Genomic DNA, 20,346 nt, shown 5'->3' with positions numbered 1-20,346 from the left:
GTGAATACCAGACATCTATAATTTTGCCCATATATATTTCTGTGTATATCTCTTGCAAATAAGGCTCTCTTTCAAAAGACAACAATATAATTATACTTTAAAAATTTAATGAGTTTCCTTATATCATCACATAGGTAGTAACTGTTCAAATTTTTAGTTATCTCGAAATATCAAAAAGCTTAACAGTTTATCATATTGAATCATGATACTAACAAGTAACCACAGCTTAATGGTTCCTGTATCTTGTAAGTCTCTTTTATTTATAGACTCTAGGGGTCCATTCGGGCCCCTATACTAGAATACCAGAGATTGGATAGTTCAAATATGAAACATTTATTTCTCACAGTCTAGGGACCAGAGAGTCCAAGATCAAGGTGCCAGCAGACTCAGTGTCTGGTGAGGTCTGTTGTTGGTTCACAGATGGTGGTCTTTGGCTGTGTCCTCAGGGGGTGGAAGGCTTGAAGGGCTCTCCAGGATTGCTTTCATAAGGATGACAATCCCACCATGAGCACTCTGCCTCACTACCTAATCACCTTCCAAAGGCAACACCTCCTCCTACAATCACACTGAGGGGTAGGTTTCAACATGCAAATTTTGGAGGAACACATTCTGTCCATAGCAGTTCCCCTCCAGCACTTTTATTTTTCTTGCAATTTATTTGTAGAAGAAAACAGGTTGTCCTGCAAAGTTTTCTGTAGTCCTAATTTCTGCTTTCATTTTTGAAAATCATTTTTTGCTGCATAGGATATTCCACGTTGGCAATTATCCTCCAGCACTTTGAAAATGTCATTCCTTTTTATTCCCTGTTTTGATCCCTTTCTGGATTTCATTTTTTTCTGTTGGGAAGTCAAGCTTCAGTTTAACTTTTACTCATTTGAATATAATGTGATTTTCTTCTCTGGCTGCTTTCAGGACTTTCTTTGGTTGCTGGTTTTCAGCAGTTTTTCTATGATGTCTCTAAGCGTGATTTAATTTCTATTTACCACCTTTAGGGTCTGTGGCATTCCTTGAATTTGTACCTAAATGTTTCTCATAAGTTTTGGAAAATTATGGGCCATTAATTCCTCAAATACTGTGTTATGTCACAGACCATCCTCTCCACCTAGGAAAGCAAGTATTTGTACATCAGATCCTTTAATCATGTCCCCTTCATCTTCATCCTCTTTTATGTATGTCCATCCTTTTTAATCTCTACCCATACTTTAGTCCAAAATTTTTTTACTTATTCACTGTTCTCTTCAGCTCTTTCCATTCTGCTGTTAAAATCTTCTACTGGATATTTTGGTTATTTTAGTTTTCACTTCTAGATGTTCTATTTGACTCTTTTGTATATATTCCAGTTACCTGCTGAAATTCTTTGTGTCTTTCATTTTCTATCATACAGTTATTTTAAAATCTCATTTATGAAAATTCTGATGGGAATCCCTGTGGGCTTGCTTATACAAACTAATTTTTTTCATTTTTTCTTTCCTTATTTTGTTTTTTTTTTTTTTAAGATTTTATTTATTTATTTGAGAGAGAGAGACAGTGAGAGAGAGCATGAGCGAGGAGAAGGTCAGAGAGCGAAGCAGACTCCCCATGGAGCTGGGAGCCTGATGTGGGACTCGATCCCGGGACTCCAGGATCACGCCCTGAGCCGGAGGCAGTCGTCCAACCAACTGCGCCACCCAGGCGTCCCTCCTTATTTTGTTTTTGCTATTATATTTTTACTCTTTGTTTTCACTGATTTAGTTTTATGTCCTGGGATGCATGGTAACTATTTTAATGTATGCCACACATTTTGTATACAAATTTTAGGGGTAATTGGACACTCTGTATAGCATCTTCCTGCAGAGAGTATTTACCTTTACTTCTGGCAGGCATTTAGACTCAAGATAGGTCAGGTATTGAGTTACTTGGAGGCTAGGTTTCAGTCAGTGAGAGGTTTCATCTCTTTCTGGTTCATTCATATTCCTAAAATGTAGCCTTTCAATGAGTCCAACCGAAAGCTTGTATTCAACTTTTCAAACTTGTGTGGCTGTGGAATACTGTACTCAGCTTCCTGGATCTTCGGCTACTGCTTTCATATCAGCAAATGCCTCAAGGGGAAAAATAGCATTGAGTGCTGGGCTCATCTCCTTGCATTACTCCTCTGCAGGATCTTGGTCAGTAATGACGGCTGCCTTCTTTTCTCCCCAATGCCTTCCACAGATAAATACTGTAGGAAATAGTCCTACCATATTAGGACAATTTTTTAAAAAATCCAGTTCTTGGTGAGGTGGTGGGTATGATATAAAGTAATCTGTCATAGTCAGAAGCACAAGTTCCTGCTTTAATAAGTTTTTAAAAATTTGTGATAAAATAATTACATTCAATTTTTATTTCAATGTTCTGTAGTGGTCGTCCTCTGGTTAATTCCCAGAGCTCTGAAATGGTTGTTTTTTGACAGTTATGTACACTTTGAAATTTTTTTTTCTTGAGAGGATTCATCAATCTCTTCATGTTAGCACAGACAGAAGTCTACTAGCTATCTTTGAAAAATTTTTTGCAGATGCAATGTCTTTACTAATTAATACAACACATTACTTTTCATTACTATTGCTTTTGACAGTCCTTCCAACTAATCTGTGAGTGATGTCAGCTAGATATCTGCAGGAAGGAGAGGAAACGCAGCTTTTGCAAGACTATGTTACAATAGTTATAAGTAGTTTTAAGTAGATTTTGTTCAGTATTAGAGAAATGCTAATCTTTTCATTATTACTAAATAAAAGCATGGACTCTGGAGCCAGACTGCATGTGTTCAAATTCCATCTGGCCACTCCTTGGTCCTCTGATTAGGAAAGGAGTCTCATCCCCCTCCCTCTGCCTCAGTCTCCTCATCCATAAAATGGCAAGAGTAATAGTGTATACTTCACAGAGTTTTTCTGAGGATTAAATTATATATATAAAATAACTTAGAAGAGGATCTGCACTTAGTAAAGTCTACCCAAGTATTTGTTCATTTTGCTTATTTTGGGAATGAGAAGGTTTTACTATTTGTACCTTGACATATCTGGCTTATAATATGGAATAGCATAGTACAGTATAGTACAGAATATGGAAACATGATCATGACATTTTAAGTGAAAGGCATATTAGAAAATGGAATGCATGTATGACTGCACCTACGTAACTATTTACACAAACAAAACCTGGAAGGAACATATAAAGTTAAAATATTTGTTTTGTGGTAATGAGATGATGGGTAACTTTATATAATTTTTATAATTTAGACTTTTTGTTTAATAATTTAAGAACAGGGTACAAATAATATTTTTCTTTATGGGAAGCCACTTACTTTCACTCCCTAACATACATGGTTAATTTTATTTGCAATAAGTTATCTTTTAATAAAAAGTGAAACTTAAAAGAGTACCTGGGTGGATCAGTCAGTTAAGCATCCAACCCTTGATTTTGGCTCAGATCATCATCTCAGGTCATGAGATCAAGCCCCACCCTCACTGGGCTCTGTGCTGGGCATGGAGCCTGCTTGCCTGCTTAATATTCTCTTTCTCCCTTTGCCCTTCACTGCTCCTCCACCCCTGACTTGTGTGTGCTTCGCTCTCAAAAAAAAAAAAAAAAAAAAAAAAAGTGAAACTTATGAGACTTCTGAAAATAGCAACAAACAAACCTTTTTTCAATTTCTTTCTTTTTCTTTTCTTTCTTTTTTTTTTTTTTTTTTTTTTTGAGAGAGAGAGAGCATGAGCAGTGGAATAGGGGCAGGTGTGGGATAAGGGGTAGGGGGAGAGAGAGAATCCCAAGCAGGCTCCATGTCCAGCATAGAGCCTGAGTCTGAGCTCGATCTCACGGACCCTGAGGATCATGACCTGAGCTGAAATCAAGAATCTTATGCTTAACTGGTTGAGTCACTCTGGTAGTCCTTTTTAATTTCTTTCAAAATTTTAATTTTGGGGGGCGCCTGGGTGGCTCAGTGGGTTAAAGCCTCTGCCTTCGGCTCAGGTCATGATCCCAGGGTTCTGGGATGGAGCCCTGCATTGGGCTCTCTGCTCGGTGGGGATTCTGCTTACTCCTCTCTCTCTCTGCCTGCCTCTCTGCCTAACTTGTGATCTCTCTCTCTCTCTCTCTCTCTCTGTGTCAAATAAATAAATAAAATCTTAAAAAAATTTTTAATTTTTGGAGTTTAAAAGTGTGAATATGAGAATCTAGTCATAGTATTAATTAAATAAATTTCAAAATTAACATAATAGTTGCTTTCTAGCTTCTATACTAGAAGTTCTGTTGAGAAGAAATTCAGCTCTCTTCACTCAGGTCCCAGACAGAAGAGCTGGTATAGCAATGACAAAAGTATTCTCTGGTTATCCCTCTTAATGAAGAAACACAGTTCAAATTAAACCAGAAAATGAATGAACAGAAAGAAACAGTGAAGAAGCTTAATCACGGTGAACTGAGAGTTAAAGAGGAAGAGAAGCAAAGGCTGTAAAAGGAGCAAAAGTAGGGAAGAGACTTAAAAGGCAGCAGAACCCAGATCCATCTCTATTTGTCTGGGAATAAATAATTCCTTGTTATCATTTGTCATTAAATATTACCCCACCATATGAATTTGCTCTCAAAGTTCTACTCATCCTTCATCATACGTTTCAATTTAGCAAGAAAAGGTAATGTCCTATTTTTATTAACTTAGGAGACAGGCTTTTATTTTTATTCTTTGCATCTCATCACAATCATAAGAGTATTGCTCACAAATTCTCTCCAAATATGTATTTCTGGTATAAACTCAGTAGAACTTTATGGTTACTAATAAAATAAAACCAAGAGGTGAATACAAGATTTGCTCTACATACAAACTGATTATTAAGTAATATAATTTTTCTTGAACTATATGCATTTTTTACTAGGTAGTTTGTTTAGAAACTATATGCAGAGGCCTTCTAGAGTTTAATTACATTTCTTACATCAAGGTTACTCTTAAAAGAACCTTAAATTCTGTCTAATAGACAAATAATATTTAATTTTATAGTCATATTAGTCAAACACATGAAATAACAATTATGTGACCTATTTGGATAAAACTCAAATATTGTTATTTTATTTTAGTGGAAATAACTAAGAATTACATGATCACCTTCACATATTTTTCATACTTTAAAGAAAACATTCATACTACTTACTGTCTCTACTACCTCTAACCACTTCTCACAGTGTCTGCGTATGTAAGTTCCATAAGACTTTACAAAATGGACAAATGGAGTTGTTTCTCAAATACTTTCCAAGCAAACAAAGTCATTATTAAATGTATAAAGAACCAAATAGTAATGGGGAAAGTAGTGAATGAACACAAGGGAACACAAGGGAACAATAAAGAGTCTCTCTTTTATGACTACTTAGTCATGGTCTTTCAGTCTCTTATTGGAATAACTAATAATTGAACAAAATACTTTTATTGGAGGAAAATCCTAGAAATTATAGAAATTATAGAAAATCCTAGAAATTATAAAACACAATTACCCAAACGTTCTTAAATACAAATAAGATTAAAACGTCTAGATAATATTAGAATTTTTACAACTGTTTGTTAAGAACTGATGAAAGAAATGCAGAATAATGGCAGTTCAAGAAATCTGCTACTAAATGGAAAACCATTCCTTTTAAACCATTTAAAAACCTAGACTTTTATTCAAGTCTAAAAGTCTAAAAAACTTTGCTTCTAAATCTGGCTGAATGGTTCTGCTCTTTATTCAAGTTACAGTGGTTCAGGCAGAGTCCGTTTCTCTAGATTCCTAACTACCAACAGTATTATTTCTAGCTATTAGCAGTTTTCCCTCATGAACAGGACAACAGAGTTGTCAAAACTTCTCCAGTTTGGCTTAAATGTTCCTGCTCTTGCCAAGGGTCACCTTACCTCCAACAGCCACGAAAGAGTAAGTACCAAATATGGGAGGAAATTGTGAAAAAGAGAATTGATGGAAAGTGAAATAAAGAACAGAGGCTCAAAAAATAAATGGGACAAAGAATATGATGAGATAAGCAAAACCCTCTCTCCAGAACTCCCGTACAGACTGTTGTAATGAAAACTCACCTGTACCAACCCTGCATATAAGGAGAAATATTAAACCCAAACCGGCCATCAAATACAAAATTATCTACAATTTCTATCACAGTGCTGAACATTTAGCATGTGCTCAGGGAATAAAAACTAGGTTGTATCACTCACCTTATCAAGTTCACTTGTCAGTTTTTTATTTTCTTCAGTTAATAATACTTTTTCTCGTTCATACTGTTGTTTGAACTCATTTTCAAATTCTTCCCTTTCACTTTGACTAACGATTCAAAACATAAGAGGGGGAGAAAGGCAATGGAATTAAAGTTAAAATAACATATCCCCGATTGGCTACTGTACCATGTGCTTTTAATTCTGAAAAATTACCTATCTTAAACATACCAAATCCCAATCTTCCCCTTTAAAATTAAAAGTCACATTCCTTTCAAGTAACTGACTTGTCTGCCTAACAATGGCTACTTTGCTTTTCATTTGAAAATCTGAGAAGACATCTGTGATTTGTAGACTTCATGACTGTGCTCACCTTATTTGGTTTTATATGTACCAGAAAGTATGGGAAAATGAAGAGGTTAGGGAAAGAAGGGAACACATGGGCCCCAACATGTTTCCTTATACTCAGCTCAAGATTGTTAGCAAACCCTCAGTGGAATTTCCAATAATTCTCTCGATATATTCAGCCCTTTCTTTCTTCTTACCTAAGTACCTACCTATACACATATGCATACATACACAACAAATTTAATATTATAAAACTTATTTAAAATGATAGTTCTGAGAAGCACAATTGATTCACCCTTAGAGGTAAACACAGTGCTAACAGACTTTTTGGAAACCACCTAATGGACAAAGAGGAATCAGTTTTCAAACACCGAGTTGAAATGCAGATGAAGAGGCTTCTTATATTCTAAACAACCAAAGGGTCAATGAAGAAATCAAATAAATAAAAAAAAATACGAGAAGACAAATGAAAAATGAAAACTCCATGGTCCAAAATCTTTGACACAGCAAAAGTAGTTCTAAGAAGGAAATATCCAATGATACAGGCCAATTCAAGAAATAAAAAGCTCAAATAAACAATTTATGAAACAATTTATGAATTTATTTATGAAACTAGAGCACTTTCTCACACCACACACAAAAATGAACTCAAAATGCATTAAAGTTCTAAATGTGAGACCTGATAAAATTCTTAGAAGAGAACACAGGCAGTAATTTCTCTGACATTGGCCAGAGCAACATTTTTTTAGATAGGCCCCCTAAGACAAGGGAAACAAAAACAAAAATAAACTGTTGGGACTTTATCAAGGTAAAAAACTTGCACAGTGAAGGAAACCATCATTAAAACAAAAAGGCAACCTACTGAATAGGAGAAGATATTTGCAAATGACATATCTGATAAGAGATTAAAATACAAAATATACAAAGAATGTATACAAGTCAATTAAAAAAAACAAGTAATCCAACTAAAAAATGGGAAGAGGACTTAAATAGACATTTTTCTAAAGATAACATACAAATGGCCAGCAGACACATCAAAAGATGCTCAACATCACCGATCATCAGGGAAATGAAAGTCAAAACCACAATGAGATAGATATCACCTCACACTTGTCAAAATGGCTAACATAAAAAATGACAAGAAATAAGGGTTGGCAAGGATGTGGAAAAAGGAGCCCTCATGCACTGTAGGTGGGAATGCAAACCATCGAAGCCATGGTGGAAAACAGTATGAAGGTGCCTCAAAAAATTAAAAATAGAAATACTGTATGATTCAGTAATTCCACTACTGGGTATTTACCTGAGGAAAACAAAACTAATTTGAAAAGATTATATGCACCCTTATGTTTACTGCTGCATTATTTACAAAGCAAAGATAGGGAAGCAACCTAAGTGTCCATCAATAGGCAAATGGATAAGGAAGATGTGGTATATACATACACAATGGACTATTACACAGCCATAAAAAGGGATGAGATCTTGCCATTTGTGGTAACATGCATGGGCCTAAAGGGTATTAAGCTAAGAGAGAGAAGCCAGACCTAGAAAGACAAATACCATATGATTTCACACACATGTAGAATCTAAAAAGCAAAACAAATGAACAAACAAATGAAAAGCAGAATTAGACCCATAAATACAGAGAACTGATGGTTGCCAGAAGGAAAGGGGAGTGGAGGATGGGCAAAATGGGTGAAGCAGAGGAGGAGGGGCAGGCTTCCAGTTATGGGATGAATAAGATACAGGAAGAAAAGGCACAGCTTAGGGAATCTAGTCAATGATACTGTAATGGTGTCATACAGTGACAGACAGCCACTACACTGGTGAGCACAGCATAACCTGGACAGAAGGTGAATTGCCATGCTGTACACCTGAAACTAAGGTTACACTGTGTGTCACCTTGTATTCAATTAAAAAAAAATTAAAGAGGCTTATATCTTAGCAGTAAATGAAATTCAGTATGGATCTGTTCTGGGAAATTTCATGTGATTAATTCCAAGTCAACCAAGAACTTAAGTAATGGCTGATTTAAAAAAATGTGATCTTGGGCGCCTGGGTGGCTCAGTGGGTTAAGCCGCTGCCTTCGGCTCAGGTCATGATCTCAGGGTCCTGGGATCGAGTCCCGCATCGGGCTCTCTGCTTGGCGGGGAGCCTGCTTCCTCCTCTCTCTCTGCCTGCCTCTCTGCCTACTTGTAATCGCTCTCTGTCAAATAAATAAATAAAATCTTTAAAAAAAAATGTGATCTTAAAAATCTCTTACATCACTATATTATAAATAAAATTACATTTTAAGTTATAAATTCTGGGAAAATAAATCATCCTGTGTGTACAGGCAAATAGGCCACTTTAAAAAAATTATCTATAGCCAAACTTCAGTTATGTTTGCATCCCAATGTTTATAGCAACAATGTCCACAATAGCCAAAATATGGTAAGAGCCCTGATGTCCACTGATGGATGAATGGATAAAGAAGATGTGTGTGTACACACACACACACACACACACACACACACACACAGGAATATTAGTCATCAAAAAGAAATGAACTCTTGTCATTTGCAAGGATGTGGATGGATGGAACTGGAATGTATTATGCTAAGCAAATAAATCAGACAGAGGAAGCACATGATTTCACTCACACACATGGAATTTGAAAAATAAAATGGGATCATAGGGGAATGGAAGAAAAACATAAAACAAGATGAAAATAGAGTGGGAGCCAAACAAGAGACTCTTAACTGTAGAAAAGAGACTGAGGGTTGCAGGAGGGGAGGGTTGGGGGGACAGGGTAAGTCGGTGATGGACACGAAGGAGGGGACATGATGTAATGAACACTGGGTGTTACATACAACTCAGGAATCACTGAACGCTACCCCTGAAACCAATGATACACTCTATGTTAAGTAAACGGAATTTAAATAAAATTTTTAAAAAATCATCTTTCTTGATTCAGAAGCAACTCCAAATAACAAACAGGACAACTTGAGAAATTACAAAGAAGTCTTCCAAAAAAATATGTACACAAATGAACTGAGTAAAATTTCTAAGTAAAACTCTTCCTATTTTTTCCTACTAGCACTGAAGAAAGCTGACGTCTCTTCCATATGAAAATAAGACAAACACACTCTTCCCTGAACCCTAAGTCATGCTTCATTTGCCAATTCCCTGCCTTCCTGTTCACTGGGAACCACCTGGAAGCCTTGACAGGGTGTGCTGTACCCACTTTCTCATCGTCTAACTGTTCCTCACCACACAAAATCTGGCTTCTGTGCACCACCACTCCAACAACCTGTTCTCACAATGGGCCATGGTCTCATTATCATATTCAATCTACCTGCCACCTTTGACACCGTCGCCCGTTTCCTCCCTCTTGACATGCTATCTTCTCCTGGCTTCAGTGATGCCACACCTGGTTTCCAGGCTCCATCTCTGCCCTTGTGGACCCCCCTCTGTCCGTCCTTCCGGTAAATGCCCATCCTCCCAGGTACTCCGGTCCAGAGCTTGCCTTCTCTCTGCACACCTCCCCTGAGCTGGTTCACCCACTGTACCACCTGAGTCCAATTACCTGGTACGCTGATGAACGCCGAATTTAATCTGAAGCTTTTCTGGGCTCCCTTCAACTGCTGACTTGGTATCTCCACAAAGACGTCTCACAGAGCACCTCAAATTCAACATGCCCAGCTCAGGAGAGCGCCACACAAGTTCCTACCACCCTACCTACCTTCCTCATCCACTCTACTGTCTCTTCTCCTTCTCTGGGTGAAAAGCACAGCTCAGCCCAAAGCCTCCACTTATACACCTGTTCAAGTACATGTTTTCTGCACTTTTCTCCCCATTGGATAATTCCTATCAAATTAAAACATGGTGTTATTTCTCCCATCTAAAAAGAGAAACAAAAGGCAAAAATAACTTCTTTTGAGATCAATTTCTCCTCCAACTACTGCTTCCTTTTAAGAGATTCCAACTACTATTCTGTTTTCCAACTGCTTTCCTTCAAGTCTTGGATCCCACTATGGGGCTTTTGCCCCTCTTGTTCCACTGAAATTGTTTTTTATCAAAGTTACCAGTGAGCATCATATTGCTAAATTCAACTGTCACTGCCTGGGCACCTCATCATACTTGATCCAGACCTCATCTCACGTAACATGTAGATGGATTTGATATGATTTCATCACGTGACTTCCAGGAAACCAAATCAGCCTGGTCTTCTTCCTATCACTTTCAGCTGTCCACTTGGCCATTTCTTCCTCATTTCCAAACTCCTAAAGACTGGAGCACCCCAGCGCTTTGTGCTGGGCCTCTTTTCTATCTACTAATCACTAAGTAATCTCATAGAGTCTGTTTTAAATACCATGTGAGTGATAAAATACTCCCAGGATTTTTTCTCTAGCCCTAAAATCCAGGCTGATCTATCCAATGGCCTACATGACATCTCCACGTGGGTAGGTCTAATAGGCATCTCAAATGTAACTGTTTCTCTCTAAATGGTAACTACAGTCCCCTAACTGCTAAGACCCCAAACCTCAGTATCACCCTTAATTCCTCCTCTTCCTTCCTCACTCCATATCTAGTCCACAGCAGAAACCAGTGTCTTTACTTGTAAGGAGTATCAGAATCCCAACTCTTCTTCCCACCACTGCTGCTTCCACCCTAAGCCAATGCACCATCCTTCTGGGCCTGGACTACTTCTAAATCATTTCCAGGCTTTTCTCTTATCTAAGTCAGCCTGGTCTTTTTTTTTTTTTTTTTTTTTTAAAGATTTTTTTTTTTTTATTTGACAGAGGGAGATTACAAGTAGGCAGAGAGGCAGGCAGAGAGAGAGAGAGAGAGAGGAGGAAGCAGGCTCCCCACTGAGCAGAGAGCCCGACACGGGACTCGATCCCAGGACCCCGAGATCATGACCTGAGCCAAAGGCAGTGGCTTAACCCACCGAGCCACCCAGGCGCCCCTAAGTCAGCCTGGTCTTAACCCAGTAGTCAGAGTAACCATGTTAAAACACAACCCAGTATTTGTCAGTTTTCCACTCAAAATCCTGCAGTACGTCTCTGCAATGATTTTCTCCCGATCCAATAACCAGAAGTCACCCGTCACAAAGCCTTGCCCGATCTGGTCTGGCTCCCTCTTGTACTCATCTCCTACTCTTCTTTCCCCTTAAGTCTACCTTGGCCATACTGGCCTCCTTATTATTATTATTATTTTTAATAGACCTATATTTTAGAAAAGTTTTACGTTCATAGCAGAGATTTTCCACATACCCCCAGTCCCCAAACATGGGTACAATCTCCCCACAACACCACCCCCAGCAGAGTGGAGCATGGGTTCCATCAGTGACTTGCAGTGGACCCATCGCTTGGGTTGGGACACATGTTCAACAACACACACACACGCCCATCACAGCATCATGCGGAGGAACTGCACTGCCCTGGACATCCTCCCAAACACCTCTGCCTTCTCCCAAGCCCGGGCAACCAATGCTCTTTAAACTTCTCCATAGTTTTGCCTTCTTGTTATTTTTTTTAACAGCCTGTTCTCTGTATAGAGCATTCTTCTCCTCCATCTGTAGAGATGCCTCCCTACTTTCTTCAGCCCTTACTTCAGTTACCTTCTCAGCATTCTTTCCCCAGACCAGTCTATAACGACACTTAATTGCCCCCTCAGTGCTTCACGGCCCCATCCTGTGCTGTATTTTTTGTTCTTGGCATTTATCGTTACCTAATATATTCCATATTTTACTTATTTTGTTTGTAGTCTTTCACCTAAATAAAGGAAAGCTCTGTAGGGACAGAGATTTTGTCTGTCCACTGCTACATTCCCAGGGCCTATAACAGAACAGTTGCTTTATCCACCAAAGGCCCTAAAATTTTTTTTGTTGAATGAATGAACCAAACTAAATAAATTCTGGCTTCCAATATAAGCTGAGAATAACAAAAGCATATATTCAGCTAAAATCCAGAAACAGGAGCATCACTAGCAATCTCTCCCACCTGGCCATCATGGCACCCAGGTTCTGGCTCTCTAGGATCCTCTGAGCCCACATGCTTCCCTCCACCTTCAGTCAGCACCTACGGGCAGATCATCCCTCGAAGCCAGGTTCCCACGTGCCGTCTGCTCCCCTCAGTCCTGCTCCACATAGGAACGAGAGTGATCTTTCAAAACCAGGAGTACCACCCTGTCACCTGCCTTCAATGGCTTTAGGATGACATCTAAACTCCCTGCTCTGCTTCATGATCTTCAGTCTACTAACCTCTGCAGACCCACTCCTCACCCTCTCATCTGTCTTTCTGTGGCTCCACCATGGGGAACAGCCTTAGTCTTCTGAACGTACCATGCTCCCTGCTTTTCTTCTCCACCCCAGTACGTCCCGCTAGCCCTGTCTGGACACTCTTCCACCAGTAATTTCTTCTTTCTTTGGTTTTGTCCACAAAACCCAGACATACCAAAGTCACCCTTTGTGCTTCATCTTTGGGAGCTCCTGCATTTTGCCTGTACATATACTGTCCCATTTGCTGCCTGTCATGATGTAGTATAATCTCCTATTTACCGATCTTGGCTTTGGGCTCCTTAGGACTGCAGTATGTGGACTGCCCGTGTATCGCCAGCCCTTGACACACAGGCACAACAGGCACTCAGGAAATATTTATTAGAGGAGTAAATAAGTTGATTCTTACCTCTCTCTCCTGTTTTTTTCCAATTTGTCTTTCAAAATCATAATTTCCTTGTTGAGAGCGAGTTGCTGGCCTTCTGAATCATGAAGCTCCTTCTTCAGATTTTTAATTTCATTTGCATGTATTCCTTCTCTTTTAGACAATTCTTCTTCATAAAAGATACTTTTCTTTTCTAAATCAGTCTTTAGTTTGGTTATCTCTTGCTGATGTTCTATGCTGCACAGTCCTGGTGAGTAACTAATTTGTTTTTGCTACAGAATAACAAAAAAATTGATTCATCTATAAGAATAATAAAATATCAAACAACTTCTTTCTATAAATAAAGAACTGTTCTTATAGTTCAATATTATTTTTGTATATTATCACATAAATAATACTTTTTTTATTAAAGCTATTCACCGTTTTTTGGCAATATATTCCAAATAGTTTTCTCAGTATGTATTCCCTTATTGTGTTGTGTTTTACAGCAGATTATATATCTGTAATTTCTGCTCATAAGTTATATAATTATTTGTTTATATTTCTAATGTATATAGAATTATTGTTGGGGTATGGAGTGAGAGAAAAATCTAATGGATCCTATTTCTGATGTGGAACCAATAAAGAATTATAAGTATGTTTGTGCCTTTAGAGAATTTAATGGGGTAGGGAATGACAGAGCTAGAATGTACAAAAAGCTTCTCCAATGGTCCAATGAGAAAGACAAAGGTCTAATCAAACATCTTCGCATCCACTAGAAAAAATGATAGGTTTCTTGGCATTTAGGTAGAGCATTAGGGACAAGAAATTTAGCTGAAAGCCAACTTTTTAAGAAATTAGGATGAAATATATTCTCAGTAATTAGGTGCAAGGAAAATGCGAAGTCCAAAGCACCTTCCAGACAGTGGCTAAAGGGTGAGCAGAAACAGACAGAGATTATGCCTTTAGATCTCCTGAGCTTTAGAACTTTTCTGTTACTCTGCTATAGGCTATTTTCCCAGGTGATCACCAGTAAGTTTTAGAGCCCAAAGAACCTATGGGTTTATGTCATGCTCTGGAGGACACTGTGTCCTTTTATGAAAACAGTTTTAAGGGCTGAAAACCTATTAACAGAAGTTGATTTAAAGTTGAAAGAAAACTATCCCCCCTTCTTCACATTTGAGGTACATACTTCATTTTATTTTATTTTTTTAATTTAATTTTATTTTTTCAGTGTTCCAGAATTCATTGTTTATGCACCACACTTTAAAAGAAAAAAAAAGAAAAACCAGAGACACCCATTGGGCTGGAGAACTGTCTCTGGGGCACCCACTGTACTATCTAACCACTGACTACAGCACTACTGGTGGTATCACGCCAAGACTCAGACCATCCGGCATCATGGGGGCAGCCTGGTACACAGCACTCTACCAGAACCGGGAGGAGCCACAGCAAGTACGACTCTGGCTCTCTGTGTCACCACAGAATGAGGCCTCACTCAACAACTATGGTCCTGACCACTTACCTATATGGCTCTCTCATTTTTTTCATCATCTAAAGAACAATTTTAGTTTGCTGTTCTGGTTCGTGTAGTTTGGCTGTTGGGGTAGCAGCAACATACACCGACATTTCAAGCAAAAGTTACCCTGATATCAAAACCTAACAAAGATACCACCAGAACAAGTCATAGACTCAAGTCACTTGTTGCTAAGACTATAAAAAAAGTCAAAATAAAATGCTGATAAAATCAAACTGTATGTTAAAAAAGAGCAATCTACCCCAAAAGAATAGGTCTTATTGCAGGTATTAAAGGTAATTTAATACTAGTGAACTTGTTAATAATGTACAAAGATGGCATTATGCTAATGAATTAAAATAAAATAAATCCGTAAAATAATCTCAGTAGGTACCCATGTCTAAAAGTATTTGAGAAAATCCAATACCCATTCCAAATACTAGCCTGAGTCCCGCAATAAGACAAAAAACAAAAACAAAAACAGTAAAGTGATTCTTCTTTGCCTATTTTCCAGCTATCAGACAAAGTAATACCTACTGATGAAGCACCAGAAAAACATACAAGAAACTAAAGAATAATTACAAAGAGGGTGTCTGTCATTATTTCTTACTTAGTTTTTAGGTATGCTGTCTGAGCAAGTAACATGTGCAATAGTTACAAGAAATAAGTGTTAAAAAGAAAAGTTACAAAATCATTCTAATTTCCATAGAATTGTTTGCCCATAAAATGTAAACAAATCCACTAAAAAGTGTTATAACTGATAAAGCTAAGTAAAGTAACTGCAGGTAAGATAAACACAAATCAACAATACTTCTCAGGAGTGGAATGAGCAATAACAAAACACAGTAAAAAATTTCATTGTTAATAGCAAAAACAATCAAAGAAAAATTATCAGAAACTACTACATGCATGTGAAGAGTAACAGTAGTGAGTAATCTGAATTATATGAAGAAAGGATAAGTCTTTTAAAAAGACGTAAAAGACTTGAAACAAAATGGAAAAATACCTATTACTTGGCAGATTGAATGCACAGGTATTTAGCATTTCTCGTTATATTCCTTGTAAATATAATAAAATAATTAAATATAGGAGATGGCACACAGGTGTTGCTGTGTATCACAAAAATACACTTGTAAAAATGCCAAAGAAAATCCTGGGGGAAAAAGGGAGTAAAGAGGAAGAGAGAAGAATGTTCTTTTCAGATATTGAAACATACTGTACGAACCTTTAATAAACTCTTAGTGTAATAGAGCTCTATCCCAAAATACTCTTAGAGTATACTCTAGATAAGACTCTTAGAGTATCTTTTTTTTTTTTTAAGATTTTATTTATTTATTTGACAGAGAGAGATCACAAGCAGACGGAGAGAGAGGCAGTCAGAGAGAGAGAGAGAGAGGGAAGCAGGCTCCCTGCTGAGCAGAGAGCCCAATGCGGAACTCGATCCCAGGACCCTGAGATCATGACCTGAGCCGAAGGCAGCGGCTTAACCCACTGAGCCACCCAGGCGCCCTATCTTAGAGTATCTTAGAGTATACTCCTACTCTTAGTATAATAGAGCTCTATCCCAAAATATATTATTCAATATACGAGAAATCTTCAATCACTGAGGAAGACAGTGATTAAATTATGGAATTGGAACTGCCAATTTAGCAACCAAAAGAACAAAATGATTCTCACAACATCCCATCTAGCAAAACGAATTCCAAGTAACTTAGATTTAAATATATTTAGAAGCATACAGAAGTATAATTGACTAGAATTAAATATTTTTAACCCCAACAGAAACATCCAGAAAAAGGCAGAATTACATACTGAACAAACTGAGAAAAGGACAAGCCAAGCTCTGAAGCAATAAAAGACACACTGAGGAAAGTAAGAACAAACCTCCTGTGATTTGAAAAGGAAACAAGACCAAAACTAAAAGGGCAAATGATAAATGAATAAATAGTTGTGGAAAAATGCAAGAAGTATCATTTTCACTATGTGAGGAGTTTATATGAATTCTAAGAGAAACATTCAGACTAAAATTAATAAGGCAAATAAGGGAATAATTCACACACAAAAAATATGATTAACAATCTACTAATAAGGCAAGAAATGCCTCTTTTAATACTTGCAACAATTTGTGGCCTGCATCTAATGCCTGAAAGTGACCTGACAACTTCATTTCCATGTATCTGTTCTAAGAAATAATACTAAAAAAGCAATGCACAAAAGTATTCGTGGTAATGACAGTGTTGCCAAAGTGAAATGTAAATATTCAATAGCAGAGAACTGGATTGAGTGGATATCCTTCTGTAATCATTAAAACTCTGTGACAGTTATGTAATGAGTGTAAATGCTTATATCACATGAAAAGTAAGAAAGTGAAAAATACACATGTTAAGGGTTAAATTGTGTCCCTCCAAAATTCTTGTTAAAGCACTAACCACCAGAACCTCAGAATGTGTTATTTTAAAGAACGGTCTCAAATACTGAATGATCTGACTTATGCATGGACTCTAAAAGTTAAAAACTCTTGGGAGCAGAGGGTAAAATGGTGGTTGCCAAGCAGGGAGCAGGGGCAATAAGAGAATGTTAGAAAGGTACAAAAATTTCACACAGGTAGGATGAGTAAGTTCTGGAGATCTAAGGTAAAGCAGGGTGACTAAAGTTAACAATACTGTTTCATATACCTGAAATTTCGGTAAGCGTGGATCTTAATTGTTCTCAGTTAAAAAAAAAAAAGACAAATAAGTGAGGGCATGAGGGTATGTTAATTAGCTTGTTGTGGTACATATTTCACAATGTATACATATATCTAGACACCACATTTTATATCTTAAATATATAAAATTTTTATTTGTCAATTACATCTCAATAAGGCTGGGAAAAAAAAAAGAAAAGTAGGGTCCTTACAGTGGTAATTGACTTAAAACAGGTCGTTAGGGCGGGCCCTTTCCCAATATAACAGTGTCCTTATAAACAGAAAAAATCTGGACTCAGTCTTGCACCCAGGGAGAAGGCAGCGATCCAGGTGATACATAAACCAAGGAATCCAAACCATCAGAAATCAATCCTGGCAACACCTTCATTTCAGACATCCAGTCAGAATAATTGAGACAATAAATTCTTATTTCTTAGGCCACCCAGTTTGTGGTAATTTGTAGCAGCCCAGCAAACTAATACAGCAGGGTAAAAAACTCTTGTAGCATATGATCACAAGAACTGAAAAGTTTTTTGTTTTGTTTTGTTTTGTTTTGCTTTTTAAAAAACAGCCTTACTAAGATACTATTATCATACCGCGCTATTAGCCCATTTAATGTGTACAGTTCAAAGGTTTATGTAGTTTAGTTTTAAGTAGTAAAATACATATACCATAAAGTTGTGCCATCTTAACTATTTTAAGTGTAGAATTTACTAAGTATTAATTACATTCAGAATGTTGTACAACCATGATCACTATGTATTTCCAAAACTTTTTCATTATCCCAAAGAGAAATTCTCTAACCATTCAAGAATAGCTCCCTCTTACCTACACTACCTATCGGTTACCTATCGGTAACCCCGATTCTGCTTTTTCTCTCAATGAATTTGCCTATTCTAGATACTTCATTCAAATAGAATCATACAAAATCTGCTTTTTTTTTTTTTGGCCTGGTATCTTTCACTTCACATAAAGTTTTCAAGATTCATCCATGTTGGGCCACGTATCAGAGAGTCACCCCTTTTGACAATTGAATGATATTCCACTGCATGTAAAAACTATATTTTGCTTCTGCATCTCTTGATGGACATTGGAGCTGTTTCTACCTTCTGGCTATTGTAATAATGTTTCACAGAACACTGGTGTACAAGTATCTCTTTGAGACCCTGCTTACAATTCTTCAGGGTACATACCTAGGAGCTGAATTGCTGGGTCATGTGGTAACTCTATGTTTACCTTTCTGAGGAACAACCAAACTGTTTTCACATCCTTACAAAGACTTGCTTTGTTCCTCCTTCCCTCTGCCCAATTTTAGCTATCCTAGTAGGTGTGGAGTGGTCTCTCCAGGTTTTAACTTCATTTCCTGAATGACTAATGATGCTGAACATCTTTCTGTGGTCTTATGCCTATTAAAATATCCTGGAGAAATGTCTATTCAAGTTATTTGCCCAATTTTTGACTGGGTAGTTTGTCTTTTCGTTGTTCAATTGTAGGACCTGTTTACATATTCTGGTTATCAAACTCTTATCAGATACTTGATTTGCAAATAATTTCTCCTATTTCCTTAAAAATGTCCTTTGATGCAATGCACACAATTTTTTTATTTTGATGAAGTCCAATTTATTAAAAAAATTTTTTTACTCACGCTTTCAGTGTCATAGTTAAGAATCCATGCCACAGTCATGAATATTTACCTCAATGTTTTCTTCTAAGAGTTCTATGGTTATAGCTTTTCTATTTAGGTTGATCTATTTTGGGTCAATTGTTTTATATGGTCTGAGCTAGGGGTCCAACTTTGTTTGCATGTAGAAATACAGTTGTCACAGCACATAAATCAAAGGGACTATTCTTTCCTCACTGAACAAATTTAGGACAATGTCAAAAATCACTTGGCCATAGATGCAAAAGTTCACTTCTTGTCTCTGAATTCTATTCCAGTGGCTTGTGTTTTTATTCACAAGCCAGTACCAGAGTCCTTCTGTTACTCTGACTTTGTAGTAACTCTTGAAATTGGGAAGTTTAAGTCCTCCAATTCTGTTTTTCTTTTGCCCGACTGTTTGTCCACTTGGGGCCACTTGCAATTCCATTCAAGATATTTTCCATTTCTGCAAAAAGCGTTATTGGAGTTTTACTAGGAATTGTGATGAACTTGTACATGATTTTGGGTAACACAGGCATCTAAACAATATTAAGTTGTCCTAACCATGTATGTGGGATGTCTTTCTATTTACTTATGTTTCCTTTAATATCTTTCAGCAATGTTCTGTAATTTCCAGTACACAAGTCTTTAACTCTCTTGGTGAAATTTATTCCAAGGAGCTCTCTATTCTTTTAGCTACTATTTTAACAAACTGCTTTCACAATTTCCTCTGTGGATTATCCACTGCTGGCATATAGAACACAACTTCCTACTGTGTGAGTTGGTCTTGCAACACTGGGATCGTTTGTTTTCTAATTACTGAGTTTTAAAAGTTCTTAGTATATTTTGCATAACAGTCTTTTATTAGATAAGTCTGTAGTTTTTCAGTCTGTGCCCATCTTTTCATTCTCTTCATTGTCTTTTCCAGAGCAGAAATACTTAATTTCAATGGAGTCTAATGTATCAATTCTTTACTTCATCAATTGTACCTTTGGTGCTGTAGGTAAGAAGTCACTGTCCTAGGTAATCTCAGTCTTCTATATTATCTTCTGGGAATGTTGTAGTTTCATGTTTTACATTTAGGTCTGTGATCCATTTGAGTTAATTTTAATAAAGGGTATAAATTCTATGTCTAGATTCATTCATTCATTCAATTTATTTGGATGTCTAGTTGTACAGCACCACTTGAAAAGATAATCTTTATTCCATTATATTGCCTCTGTTCCTTAGTTAAAAATGACTTGTCTGTATATTCATTTGCCAGTACGACATGGTCTTGATTACTGCAGGTTTGTGGTAAATCCTGAAGTCAGGTAGTGTCAGTCTTACAACTGCATTCTTTTCCTT

At 37.2% G+C, this 20,346-nt stretch overlaps 1 protein-coding gene across 16 annotated transcripts in view; it reads right to left on the bottom strand.

Moving 5' to 3' along the window:
- The window catches only part of CDC42BPA (CDC42 binding protein kinase alpha), a 310,389-nt gene that overhangs the window by 78,877 nt on the left and 211,166 nt on the right, over nucleotides 1-20,346 (bottom strand). For all 16 annotated transcript variants that reach the window (XM_044267088.1, XM_044267092.1, XM_044267089.1 and 13 more), the window contains 2 exons: nucleotides 13,204-13,451; nucleotides 6,191-6,296 (listed from right to left, as the gene is read on the bottom strand). In XM_044267088.1, the coding sequence (XP_044123023.1) occupies nucleotides 6,191-6,296; nucleotides 13,204-13,451 (354 nt within the window). The remainder of the gene's footprint in view (nucleotides 1-6,190; nucleotides 6,297-13,203; nucleotides 13,452-20,346) is intronic.

This window comes from Neovison vison, chromosome 10 (assembly GCF_020171115.1).
Source record: "Neovison vison isolate M4711 chromosome 10, ASM_NN_V1, whole genome shotgun sequence".
Taxonomy (NCBI): domain Eukaryota; kingdom Metazoa; phylum Chordata; class Mammalia; order Carnivora; family Mustelidae; genus Neogale; species Neogale vison.
This window is presented reverse-complemented; position numbering and strand designations above follow the sequence as displayed.